At 62.6% G+C, this 13249-nt stretch overlaps 2 protein-coding genes across 2 annotated transcripts in view; one reads left to right on the top strand and one right to left on the bottom strand.

The window, feature by feature from the left end:
• Positions 1-6: 6 nt before the first annotated feature.
• ADORA2B (adenosine A2b receptor) lies at positions 7-9266 on the top strand. Its single transcript, XM_006036108.2, has 2 exons — positions 7-381; positions 6050-9266. Exons 1-2 carry the CDS (start codon positions 62-64, stop codon positions 6735-6737), a joined length of 1008 nt encoding a protein of 335 aa, XP_006036170.1. The 5' UTR covers positions 7-61; the 3' UTR covers positions 6738-9266.
• Positions 9267-9376: 110 nt separating this feature from the next.
• ZSWIM7 (zinc finger SWIM-type containing 7) overlaps positions 9377-13249 on the bottom strand; it is a gene marked incomplete at its 5' end in the record, with an annotated part of 4951 nt that continues 1078 nt past the window's right edge. Inside the window, 4 exons of the mRNA XM_025192334.1 lie at positions 9377-9717; positions 9987-10091; positions 11139-11241; positions 12115-12136. Coding sequence (XP_025048119.1) covers positions 9601-9717; positions 9987-10091; positions 11139-11241; positions 12115-12136 — 347 coding nt within the window. The remainder of the gene's footprint in view (positions 9718-9986; positions 10092-11138; positions 11242-12114; positions 12137-13249) is intronic.

Below are 13249 nucleotides of genomic sequence, written 5' to 3'. Positions count from 1 at the left end.
CTGGGCCTTGCTGCCAGGCTGCGGCCCCGGGGAGGCGCCCGCCGCGCCCCAGCGCCTCGCCATGAACAGCCCGTACATCGCGCTGGAGCTGCTCATCGCCCTGCTGTCCATCGCGGGCAACGTGCTGGTGTGCTGGGCCGTGGCCACCAACCGCACGCTGAAGACGGCCACCAACTACTTCCTGGTGTCGCTGGCCGTGGCCGACATCGGCGTGGGCGCGCTGGCCATCCCCTTCGCCATCACCATCAGCATCGGCTTCCACGCCGACTTCCACAGCTGCCTCTTCCTGGCCTGCTTCGTGCTGGTGCTGACCCAGAGCTCCATCTTCAGCCTGCTGGCCGTGGCCGTGGACAGGTACCTGGCCATCGGGATCCCGCTCAGGTGAGGTGCGGGGCACCGGCACCCCCGGGGCGGGATGGGGGACGAGCAGGGGATGTGCCGGCTCTGGGGTCCCTTCTGGCCCTGCCTGCTCTGCCCCAGGGACAGGTCTGGCACAGGGCAGCCAGAGCCCGAGGGGCCCGTGGGAGCCGCGAGGGGCCTGCGGTCGGCACGTACGGCTGTAAAAGCCGAGGGGCTGCGGCTCGTAGCGATCCAGCTGCTCGTTTCGGCCCCCAAACACGACCCGAGCTGTTTGTGAGTGTCCGTTTCTCAGCCAACAGCTGGATCCCGGCCGAACCTCCCGCTTGCTGCACGAGTCAGGTTGAAAGTGGCCTTCTGTGTTAAATCACCTTGGTCAGAGCTGAGGTCCCCTGGGCTCTAGCCCCAGCCCAGCGTGGCTGGAAAGGCCGCCCGTGCTGGGGAGAGCGGTGCCGTGAGTGCTTGCATACGTGCAAGTCTAATAGAAAGACACCGTTGGAGTGGGGAGCAGATGCAAACATGGGAAACCTGGAGCAGATCTCTCCTTCCTCATTTTTGGCAGGAGTCCTCTTGAGTCAGGATGGGATCGTGTGAAAGAGAAACTGGTCACGGGCTGTGCTGAGGGGCAGTGTCATGCGCCGGGCCAAAGGGCCTGGTGAGCTGGGTTGAAACGATGCCGCAGCTTCCTAGTGGCTGGAAAAGTGCCACCAAAGCCGGGTCCTAAGGTCACAAGCGTAGCGAGCGTGTGGGTCTCAAGCCGTCACGGACCTGGTGTGGCTGCACCTTAGCATCGGGGGGAGTTGGCAGAGCCGTGTGCCCGCGGGGCTGGGGCAGGGCTGGGGTGCCCAGGAAGGGGAGCACCTCCGCCCCGCTGCATCATTGCAGTTTATCCACCCCGGGGCCTTGCTTTGGTGGCCGAGAGATTCCCACGACGGTGCGGTATCTTTGAAAGAGGTGACCCCTTGGCCCATCCCCTTGGCCCTTTTCTAGTACATCAGAGCGTCTCGGTGCATTTAGCAAACGTGATTTCCCCGTCAGGCAGGGGCCGTGCGGCTGGAGTGGAAACCGTGCGGGAGGGCAGCGGGCCACAAGGATGCTGAACAGAAAGTCCGCAGCACGCCCCCTCTCCGGGAACGGGCTTGAGGCGCGGCGGTGTCAGGAGGACGACGGGCTTAGGGGGTTCAGGGCTGTCAGCCTGTGTGAGCCTGGCTAATCGTTTACCTTCTACCTAATCGGAGGAAATAGCCTTTGGCTCGAGATAATGATTTATTGCCTATTCTGTGTATTTATTTCTTGCTCCCTGAAGTGGATCTACCGGCTCCAGAGGGGCTAAAAGGCAGCTTGGCTTTTTTTTGGCCTGCTGTGCCATCAAGCCCCCCCTGCAAGACGCGGCGGCGTGGCCGTCCAGGAGAACTTCCTTGCCTTGGACCCTGAATTTTATTTCTGGCTGGAAGGGACGGGGGGACGCGGGGTGGAGAATTGGGTTTCTGCCTGAGCAGAGGTCACAGCCGAGCAGGTGTTCTGCCGCGGAGGGTATTTTTAACAGCTGGTAGGAAAGCAAATCTTTTCTCCCCGCTTTCTCTGTTCCTTGATGGGCAGCCGGTTTGGCGGGACGGGTGGGTTTATGCTCCCACACGGGATGCGATGGCCCCTTGTTTCCTGTTGGTTTCCACTGCCATCCTGTAAAACTGCACATCGCCTTTGCCGCCTTCCCCTCTGCACGGACGTCTTTGTGACCGTGGTTCCTCTACGGCCAGGGGGTGAGATCCAGGGTCTTTTTCCTGGTCCTGGCAGCAGCGCAGGGCATGGCCGGATCTCTGTCTTTGCACGGAGGAATGTCCGTGGGCAGGGTGCGTGCAGGGATTCAAAGATGGGATTTAAAGTCCGTGGTGTATTTTGGAAAGCAGGGAGCAGCCTTCCCGTCATGGGGTCCCGCAGCGGTCACCCTCGCAGGGGTGTCCCTGGATGAGTGTTTGGTGCAGGGCACACGCAGGTACGTTGCCAGTGCAACGCTGCCACTTCAGGGACTTCTGTCCCTGCCGGCTTGGGCGTGGAAGTACGCGGAGGCCTGGCAGCTGAGTTGGTTGGCAGGCCCTGGTAGGGAGGAGGTACGAGGCTCGCTCCTGCTTCAGCCTGGCTGCGGCCCTAGGACAATCCAGCTCCCGACTCGCCCGACTGGCTGCTCCAGTTCAGCCCATTTGCTGGTTCTCTAAGGAGGCTGGAGACGGGGAATGAGAAAGCTGGAGATGGACTTGCAGGAGACGTGCGGGTTTTTTGTAGGGGGACTGCCTCCAGCCGCGGGGGCTCACGCCGGGCGCTGGGCAGTCTTTGCTGCCAGGGATGTAGTTTGTCTCTCTCATTGCAGCTGTCAGAGGGCCAGTGTCAAGCAAACCCCGCGTCCTCCCTCCAGTGCGTGGGCTGACAAGTCAGGGCAAAGACACGGTGCCACCAACATTGAGCGGGCTTTTTGGGGCTGTCGGGGAAACGGCAGAAACCCTAAACCTCGGCTCTAGCTTCGGCTCCACGTGGAGCGAGCGGCTTTGTTTACCTCGGGCTGGGTTTAACCCTCGTTTCCTTTCTGATGTGTCTCCAGAAACGCCCGGCCCCATGCCGCCTGTTCTGTCCCAACCTCCGGGGCTTCCTGTGGCTGAATCGCATGGGGAAAAAACCCAGCGTTTCCTCCCGGCTGGTTTGACTTTCCAACCTCTTCGCTGCTCCGCCTGTCCTGTGCGACTCAGGCAGGGCGGGAGCCCGTCTCCCTTCTTCCGTCTGCTCTGACCGAGCCCCGTGCCCCGCGGCTCTGTGCCGCCCGTGCTACCCGCGGCGTGTCAGGGCCCCGCAGGAGCTGCGAGCATGGCGTGTGTGGGAGCAGGGGGGAAGCGCAGTTGCAAGGCGATGAAGCTGCAGTTTTTCAGAGGAAGTTGATGCCATCCGGCTGCACGTGGCAGGGGAAGCAGGGTGGCAGGGCTCCAGTCTGCGGTCAGGGCATGGACATGGGGTGCCAGGCAGGGTCCCCTCTTTGAGTCATTGTGCCGCCCATTCACAGTTGTGCGGGAATCACGCAGGCTGTGGCGTGATGCCTGCGGGAAGAAGACCGGGCTTTGCCGTTCCGCCGTGCGGGGAATTGGCTTTGATGCCTCAGAAATGGACATTTCTCCAGCTTCTCTGGCAAGGCAAAGATGTGGCGAGCGCGGGCAAGGAGCGAGCCACGGGCTGCATGCCGGGTGCTGCCAGCTGGGGTCTGCGGCCCCTGAAACCTCTTCTCCCCAGAATGCAGGTCTGGCCTTAAATGGCAGCCGCCCGCTCCTGCCGTGAAGGGCAAAGAGTTGTTTGCAAAGACATTTAAAAAGCACCAGGTGTTCTTTTTTCAAAGGACTGTGCCCCGTTTTTTGCCCAAAACTATTGGCCACGTTCAGTCCTGGTCCCACCGCAGCTGCAGAGCTGACTCCCCGGTCCCAGCTCTACCCAGGCCTCTTTATACACCCAGCTCAGCCAGGCCCTGTGCTGCCCACCAGCCCTTCCAGGGCTCGGGGTGCAGCAGGCAGCTCAGGCCTGAGAGCTGTCAGGGATTAGTGGCACCAGCTGTGCCTCCAGATGTGCTGCCCTTCTAGGCTGCCCTGGAGCCACTGGCAGGCTCGGGGGACTGGCACGTGCTGCTGATAATCCTCGCGGTGATGTTGCCGCCGATACCCACCGGGGCTGCGCGGCCCCCTCCGCCCCCTGCCCGTCCGTGTGTGCAGCGCCATGCCGTGGGGCGGAGGGCAGGGCTGTGCTGCGTGTGCAGGGCACGGGGGGTGTTGCCTCTATGGGCACAGAGGGCAAGCGTGTCGGGGCAGGCTGCATCTCCCTTTGCCAGCGCGGAGGCTTGGAGCTGCTCCTTTCCATCAGGGAGGCTGTGCGTGCCACCTCTCTGCAGCCTGGGGCCAGGTGGCTGGTTCTGGCCACTCTTCGGCTTTTGGGCTCCCCCAGGTCCATCCACTGTGCTGCCCTCTGCTACCCATGGGCATCTCGCAGAGGACAGGGGGCTGCGGGGAAAAAGCCCCAGGCCCAGCCACCGCGGTGATGCAAGCTTGTCTTGTGAACCCAGCGTTCTTTCCTGCCTGTGGCAGGGGGTCAGGCTAGATGATCTGTTCAGGTCCCTCCTGACCCTAGCTACTATGAAACTATAAGCTCCAAGTGACCGTGGTGCTTGTTGGCAGGCAACCCCGGCAGGGCCGGGGGCCCGGTGCGACGGGCACAGTAGGTGGGATCAGTGCGGCACTGGGGGAGAGCCCCTGTGGGCTCCGCCTGGGTCCCTGCTCCTTGTGCTTGTGCAGCCCCTGGCACGGGGATCCCTGCCACGCCACAAAGAGCAGCTGAGCGGGAGGTGCCGCGTGCTGAGCGGCTCAGCTCGGCTCCCCGCATCTGGTAGCATGGGCCTGCGATGCGCCGTTCACCAGCTGGGTGGGCCGTGTGGGCTCTGCCCTGCACTAACCCGCCGTTATTTACTCAGCAGTTGAGCTCCGAGGCCTCAGGCCGGTGTCATCATCGGCCATAATTCAGGCTCTGGCAAGGCCGAGGGTACGTGCTCCGCGACCAGGAGCCGGACAGGGCAGACGGGAGCTGAAATGGGAACGTGGAAACACGTGCCGGGGGGATAGGAGCCGGGGGGTCACAGATACTGGAAAGGAGCAGCGCCGGAGGCGGATGCGAGACGGGGGAGCCGGTCCGGCCGTGCCCAGACGAGGGGCCTGTAGGGTGGGAGACGGGCGGCTCCTCCAGAGAGCACACGGGCAGATGCCGCAGCCCTGGAGTGCTGTCCCACTGCGTGCCCCAGTTCGGACTGGGGGCTCCAGCTTGTCCAGAGCCCCCCAGGCTGCAGGGTCGCCGCGGGAGCCCATGCCGGAGATGACTCAGTTCCTGCCGGTCGGGAACCAGCTTTCTGGCTCTTGCACCAGCGCGGCTGGATTACTGACTGCTGGCCCCGCGCCCTCGCCTCCCCCAGCCGGGCTCAGCAGAGCCGCCCCACAACGGCCAGCTGGCCCCCGGCCAAGGCAGCAGCGAATGTGAGCGCGAAAGGCAATGGCGAAGGAGCGATGGTTGCGGCTGGGCCCCGGGTGCTTGCTGGTGCTTCCTTGGGCGCCTCTGCTTTGTCACGGGAGCCTCGCACCTCAGGTGCACGCCCTGTGCCGGCTGCCTGGTGCTCGGGCAGGACCAGGCCGAGGGGCAGAGTCCCCGTCTGTGACCCTCTGCTTCCAGCCCAGCATCCCGGCTCCAGCGCGGGCAGGAGGGAGAGCACTGGCTCAGGTGCATCTTGAGGGCTCCCCGCCCTGTTCATTACCCTCCCTGGCCTCCACGAGCTCTGGGTTAGCAGCGTCCGGGCCCTGCCCGTTCTGCTCTTCATGGATCTGTCGCCCGTGACTTTGGCTGGGCAGCAGCAGGGCCAGGTTGGCAAAGGGCCCAACAGGGTTTTAAAATACGTCTGGACCCCTACGTTGCCGACGCCGCGGGGAAGCCGGAGGTTTGGGGGGCGAGAGCTCGGCACCGCACCTGGCAGCACTGGGCTCAGGCTCAGCGGCACGTGCGGGCTGGCTCCCGTGGGCGTTGCAGGGTGAGGGTGGGCAGGGGGTAGCTGTTTCCCTGCCCATGCAGCTGAGGCTGTCGGCGCTGGGACCGCGTTGCTCACCACAGCTGTGCTCTTCTCGGCCCCCAGGTACAAGTGCCTGGTGACGGGGAAGCGGGCGCGAGGCATCATCGCCGTGCTCTGGCTCCTGTCGTTCGCCATCGGGCTGATCCCGCTGATGGGCTGGAACAGCGCCATGGGCGGCTGCCCCAACACGACCAACGCGTCGGCGGCAGTCGAGGAGAGCCGCAAGCCCTGCGTGGTCTTGTGCCTGTTTGAGAACGTGGTCACCATGAGCTACATGGTCTACTTCAACTTCTTCGGCTGCGTGCTGCTCCCTCTTGCCATCATGCTGGGCATCTACATCAAGATCTTCATGGTGGCCTGCAAGCAGCTGCGGCAGATGGAGCTGATGGGCCACTCCCGGGCCACCCTGCAGCGGGAAGTGCACGCGGCCAAGTCGCTGGCCATCATCATGGGGCTCTTTGCCTTCTGTTGGCTGCCCCTGCACATCCTGAACTGCCTCACCTACTTCCTCAAGGGCTTCAGCCACAGCAAGCCCCAGTGGGTCATGTACATAGCCATCATCCTGTCGCACACCAACTCCGTCGTCAACCCCGTCATCTATGCCTACCGCATCCAGGACTTCCGCTGCACCTTCCGCAAGATCCTCTCCCAGGTGCTGTGCAAGGCGGACAGTGGCCCCAAGTGCCCAAACGGCCACAGCCAGCACCTGACGGTCAGCAGCATCATCAGTGCCACCCCCACGTGTGTGTGACTTGACACGTCCCGGGCCTCGACGGCCTGGTCCTGGGAGCAAGGATGCTTGGCTCCCCGAGAGGAGTCGCGCCAGGAACCGTGTGCATTTGTACTGGTTTTTACGTGAATTTTTCTATGACCACGGTGCCTCGTAGAGGGAGGATGTGACCGGGGGCTCTGCACGGCTCACCCAGGCGCATACCTGGGTGCCCGGGGTGCGGGTGGGCGCTATCTCCTGCCCAGTCAGAGGTTGGACCTGAACCACCCCCCCAGCGCAAGCTCCCCTCATTGTGCTGCTCGTCCCCACCCTTAATTTTATTTTCCTCCCCCGTCTCCTTCCTGTAACGATCCCAGTTACTCAGGGCAGTGTGGCCCTGACGGCACGTTAGTCAGACCCTGGTTGGTTTTTTTTCTTCCATCAATTGTTTGATGCAGCTTGTATTCTCCCATGGGAAATCCTCTTCCTGTCGCCCAGTTGCTGGTGTGACCCGAAGCTGTGCGCCAGGCTCGGGAGGAGCAGGCCGTGAGCGGGAGGCCACTCGGGGCAGAGCTGGCCTCGCTCCTGTGGGGACATCAGAGGAAAGAGGGGCTGGGATGGCAGGAAGGTGCCGCTGCCTCCACCTCCTCAGCTCCCCCGTTCCCAGCGCGATATCCCGCCCTGGCAGTGACTAATAGGGACGGGGTAGGGCCCCTCTGAATCTCACCGGGCAAGGCCCTGTGTGCTCAGGCCCTGCAGCCAGCATGGGGCCAAACCCAGCTGCTGTTCTGAGGCAGCCGGGGGAGTCCAGGCGGTTGCGGACGCCTTTGCCCTTGCGCGCGTTTTTGATCCGCTGTGTAAGTGGCTCGGACGTTCCCAGCAGGGAGTCAGCAGCCGGAGACGCTGCCGAAGCAGGCACCCCCAGTGCCCGCCTGACCCCGTGCAGCAGGCCCATGTCACGGCCAGCGCTGTAACTCGGTGTCCAGCTCGTCCCCGGTCACTGCACGCGGTGTGTCTCATCCATGTCTGAGCCCTGTTTGGTCTGTGCGTGGCGCAAGCAACTGGATAAAGGTGGGAAGAACCAGGCCCTTTGCAGCCGTGTCAGCTCCGTGAGGGGTTTGCGTGTTTTTGGACGTCGAGCTCTGGGGTTGAGAAATGGGCTGTGGGGGTGCTGGTCCCCCAGCAGAGCAGGCGCTGGGGGTTGGGGTCCTGGGCGAAGTGGCAGCAGGTGGCTCTGAGCCTCCCGGGCACTGCAGCACGGCCCTGCCCAGCCAGAAGGCTGAGCTCCGGGGATGATCCCGGTTGCGGAGACGGAGCTGAGCACAAGCCGATCCCACCAGCCTCGCGCCTGCCCCGCAGGGTCCCGACTCGGCTCCCGCCGGCTGGCTGTGCCTTCCGCTGCTGCCGTTTCCCAGGCACGGTCCACAGGGCAAAGGTCTCATGTCTCCAGCTCCCAGCTTGTCTCTGCTGCAGGAGCTTTGCTCACGGTCTAGCCCCCATCTGTGACCTTCTAGGCAGGGTTTGGTGCTTTTATCTGTCTCTCGTGTGTCTGCTCTCACTGGCTGCATCCTTCGTGTTCATTGTGATCTCCAAGCAGCTGCCCTCGCTGCACCTTAATTTACGAGATCACGCAACCAAGTGCCACAGCAGAGCCCGGGTCCAAGAGCAAAGGGCTGGGCTTCCCTTTCCCTGTACCTCTTATGGGCCATGAGGGCTGGAGAGCACCCTGCCACGGGCTGCTGTGGCCAGTGCCCTGGTGTGGACGTGCTTCTGGGTTCCTTTCTGCTGGTGGCAGAGGTCCAGTGTGGGGCCAGCCCCGAGGCCATCAAAAGCAAAATGCAAATGGGCAGATTCTGAGCCCTGACGGGGTGCTTAAAAAAACTGTCAATGTAAGTGAAAAGGGCAGGGGCAGTGCTAGGCACCGCTTCCCACGTGGGGCTGGGCATGCGCACCCATCTCCACTTGTTACCAGGTTTGGAGCTACAGGAACGCTGCTATTTGCATGCAGAACCCACAGCTGCTGCCACGGGCTGCTGCAGGGGACCCTGCAAGGGGGGTGTTGTGCAAGGGGGACATGCACACCCGCGACCCCTGCTGTGCCACGGTGGGCCTGGCTTGTTGCACCGCGCGTGGACTGGAGGGTCAGGTCGTTTCTCTTCCCCCACTGGGCAGCGTGGGGCAGAGTGAGCTGGGCCCAGCTCGAAGCGCAAGTGCCCCCAGCTGTCCCGCTGCGGTACCAGAATCACAACCCAATCGCTGCGCTCTGGGGTGGACGCTGGGGCCTGGGAAGACAGACAGGGCTCCCTGGCTCTGGCAGCACTGGGCTGTTCCTGACTCCCAGCCCTCCCTCCAGGGCCTCCAGCGGGGTCTCTCCCGGGTGCAGCGAAGCTGGCAGCCCCTCGCAGCTTTGCGCTGCCAGTGCAGCAGGGCTTGGCCGTAGCTGCACCCGCCACGTGCCCTGGGCCTCGCCCTGCAGCGCCTGCTGCTGAGAACCGGGCTGCCAAAGGTCTCCATGGGGCCCTGCCCTGCTGTGCTTCAAGGGCTGACCCAGCCATGGCACACAGCACCCATGGGTGTGGAGTGTGGCAGCCTGGCCTGGGGCAACTGCTGTTTCTGCCGTATCCCAGCCCCCGCCCCAGCAGCAGCAGGCAAAGGTGCTGATGCCACCAGGATCTCAGCCAGCACACAGCTCCTCAGGTAGGTTTATTAACAGTGCGACTAGCACCTGGGCCCGGGCGGGCGGGCGGGCTGACTGCTGCGCTGCCAGTCCGCCTCCAATTCCTGAGGAGAACTGGCAGCCTTGATACGTGCTTGCTCAGCTTGGAGCGGGGCAGGCAGCTCACGCGCACGCGCCACCGGGACCACAGGTGCTTGCAGGTGGGTGTTAGCGCACAGAGTGGGTCCTTCATCCATCCTCGTCTTCCTCCGCCAGCAGGATGTTCGCCAGCTGTTGGTCGGAGACAGTTTGCTCCTGGCAGGCGCCGGTGGCCTGGCTGAGGTAGACAGCGAGGATGTGCTTGCACTGGGGGGTGGAAAGTTTGAGCAGATGAACAGCAGGGACAGCAGCGGGGCCCCTCTGCACTTGGCTCTTCTGGGATCAAACAGGTCCCTGCTGCTGCCCCTGGCTCCTGCTCCACTCCTGGCACTGGCCCCATTCTGGCTGCATCCCAGTCTTTCACTGATCCCATGTTTGCAGCCAGAGCACTGGGGCTCTCCGCAATGCCCCTGGGAGCTACTTGGCTCCCACCTCCATGCAAAGCCCACGTCCACCCCCACACACGGGCTCCTCACCAGCAGGCTGTCGGCCTTGCGCAGCACGGAGAAGGCAAAGGCTGGGCACGTGCAGAAGTGACAGGCGGCGTAGCAGGTGTAGAGCCTGCCCGAGCTCCCCAGCACCTGGAACACAGGCGGCCACCCAGGCCGGGGTCAGGAGCAGGCCACGTCCCAGCCCCATCCTGCAGCCGAGTGACAGGCCACCCTTGCAGGGGACACCTAGTGCCCAGCCCTCCCCCTCTCACCACCACCTCTGCTGTGCTACCCGTGGCATGTCCTATTTGGCTCCATGAGCATGAGCCATGGGCAGACAGGGCTCCAGGTCCCTTCTTGAGGACCCCCTGGTCCCTCCCAGCGCTGGAGCTGACCCCATAGCAGGAAACAGCTCCCCAGCCTCTGTGCACTCCTCCACTTGGGCTGCCTGGAGCACCGGGTGCTCCCTTCCGCCACACAGAGGCAAGCACCCCAATGGCTTGGCAGCTGCTTTGCTGGTGGTACCCATCGTGTCCCCTACCCTGGGCCCTGGGGGGGCCAGGAGTGGCATCAGCTGGGTAGCTGAGACAAACCCTTAGACCTGCCAGGCAGAGGCGCTCCCAGAAGTGGGACAGACGCAGCCCGCAGGGGGGCTAGCGGCTCTGATGCTGGGGCTCTGGCCGTCTTGTTAGCACAAGCTGCTGCAGCTGCTTGGAGTCTGCTCCAGTTGTGCAAAGAGAGCTCGCACTTCCTGCGAGGGGCCTGGCAGCTCCGTTTCTGTCCTGGGGATACTGTGGGCAGGCCGACACGGCCTGTTCTCACAGCCTGGGCTGGGGAAGCAGCGGGGAGCTCCGTCCCCCACGGCTGTGGCTGGAGGAGGTTTCCATACTCCCCAGCCTACAGCAGCGTTAGCTACAGGCCTCTCTGGTATCTACCGCGAGGAGGCTGGACTTGATGCCAGGGCAGTGACTGCCTGCCCAACCCCGTGCCCTGTTGACCAAACACTGCAGAGGTGAGCAGGGCTCCTCTCTATTTCTGCTAGATGCCAAGTGCCCAGGTTATTCAGAGCCCCGCTCCAAAGAAGATCTGAGGGAGCAGGGCATGTCCTTGTCCAGCATGGCCAGGGCAACACGGGCAGACAGTGACCAACAGATGCTGGAGAGCCTGAGCAGGACGCGGAGCAGGCGTGGTTCATACCTGGTACGCCGCCCGTCCGCTGGGGGACACGACGCGGGTCACCGAGCGCTGGTCCACCAGGTCCAAGGCTGGGACAGCAATTGGGCCGAACACAAACTTGAGCCTGGGAGAGAAACCGGTGGGCTAGGGCACAGTGCAGACAGTGTGGATGTGCCACCCCACAGCTTGCTGCTGCCCCAGTCAGGTGGTGGCCACCTTCCCCCCACCCTGAGCACCTGGAGACACCTGAGTTACGGGCCAGAGCTGCTGGGACTTGAGGCCTCCCAGGTCAATGGTCAGGCTAAGAAATGACTCGAACATGAGTCTCTCCCAGCGAGGCTGCTTTGCATTGCCCCTGCTGTGACAGCAAGGCCCTTGAAGCAGGACGGAGACCAGAGCCCTCCCACTGCGTTTATGGCCTTTATCTGCAGATAGATAGCTGCCATACCTGCTGCGAGTCACGTAGGGATACCTGATAACCTGCTTGGGGGGGGCTGGACACCTGAACCTGGCACCTATTGTCCAGGCAGCTCCTAGGCTTAGGTGTGCTGCTAGACGTGCTCTTCCTGCATGCCTGGGAACCCGTTCCAAGGAGCTCAGGGGTGAGGCAGGAGCTTTGGGGTCCTTTCATCCCTGGGGAAAATTCCCCAAAGCCTGAATTAGTGACAAAGGCAAACAGGAGACAGCCAGGAGAGCCGCTCTGGGCGAACAATGAGGACAGGAGGAAGCAGACATGCCCCCTCTGCTCTGGGAAGAAGGCTGGGAACGAGAGGTCGAGCCCAAGTCCAGCATCTCGGCAGTGCAGCTGCCGTGGATTTCTGTGCTGGTCTGACTGGCCGCGGGCCGAGCTGACGGACTCAGTCCTTGAAGAAATCAGAGGGGATCTGGCAGGACCACGTCAGAGGAGCGAGCGAGCGAGGGCGGGGGAACACTCCTGGAAGGAGGGCGCATGGTGCTGGGAAAGGGCCCGGTGGGGAGTGAGGCAGGAGGTACTTACGCCAGCAGGAGTTCATCAGGGACTGCAAGAAAAAGAGAAAGGAACATTACTTTGCTGATCTCCTGCTCCCCTGCTCCCTTAGGACACATACGCCCGGCCCTGCAGCCACTGGCCTCTGGCCACAAGTGGGAGCAGAGTGGGTCACTTCGGGAGTTTCCCATGTGACTCCTGGTGCTATTGGGGGGCAGAGGCAGTGCTGGCAGGGAGGGAGCAAGGCTCTTCAGCCCCTTCCATCACAGCAGGTGGCTCTGGGGCTCCCAGACTGCCCAGTCTGGGCTGCAGACACCCCACTGGCTCCTGCCAACTCCTGCGCCTGCAGCACGGGGCACTGAGCTCAAATGGCTCAGGGCACATCATCCACAAACCCTCATGAGAGACTCGCTGGGAAAGGAAAGACAGAGCCCCAAGGCCTGGGTTCATGACATGCTGCTTCACAAAAGCACAAAGAAAGGCCTGGCAGTTTAATCACCTGGACCGTTGCTTTAATGGACTGAGGGGGGTGTTCCCCCCCAAAACAGAGTCCATATATATGCGCTTCCTGCGCTGCTTTATTTTGGAATCGCTCGATGAGGTCAAAATATCTAAAAGCTTGCCTCTCTGCAGGGCCTGTCCCTTCCCAACACAGTCCCAGAGGGCTCGGCCAGCTCTCAGCAGCTTATCTGGCACATGGAAAAAATGACGCTGCTACTGAAGAGGGGAACTGGTTAAGCGGGGGCAGTTGCAGTAAAGAAAAGCTCTTGAACCCATTCACGTTAATAGTTTTGGCCCCAATCCTGATCTTCTGCTTATCCCTACTGGGATCCCAGCAGCACTTTGAAGTTGTGAGGCTCTGGTCAGTCGTCTGTTTATCTGGCTCTCGTGTCCAGTGCAACATCTCTGGTTTCAGTCACCTTAAAACCCCTTGTTGTTGCTTGATTTTTTCACATTAGGGCTTTATTAAACCCTCTGAAAAGACCTACCCAACTCAGCCCCAGGTTCTGAACCTCCACTGCCCCGACAGCATCCGCCACATGCCAGGCGGAGCTCTGTGCAGCTCTCTTTGGTGCCCAGGGCGGTTGTGCCTATGCCAGGCTGTCCCGAGCCCTTGTTCCTTTAAACGAAGCATTCAAACCGGCTTGCCTGCTTTCCTGTTTGT

The sequence above is a fragment of the Alligator sinensis genome, unplaced genomic scaffold (assembly GCF_000455745.1).
Source record: "Alligator sinensis unplaced genomic scaffold, ASM45574v1 scaffold1642_1, whole genome shotgun sequence".
NCBI classification, from domain to species: Eukaryota; Metazoa; Chordata; order Crocodylia; family Alligatoridae; genus Alligator; species Alligator sinensis.
The sequence above is the reverse complement of the archived record's forward strand: the minus strand, read 5'-3'. Positions and strand labels throughout refer to the sequence as shown.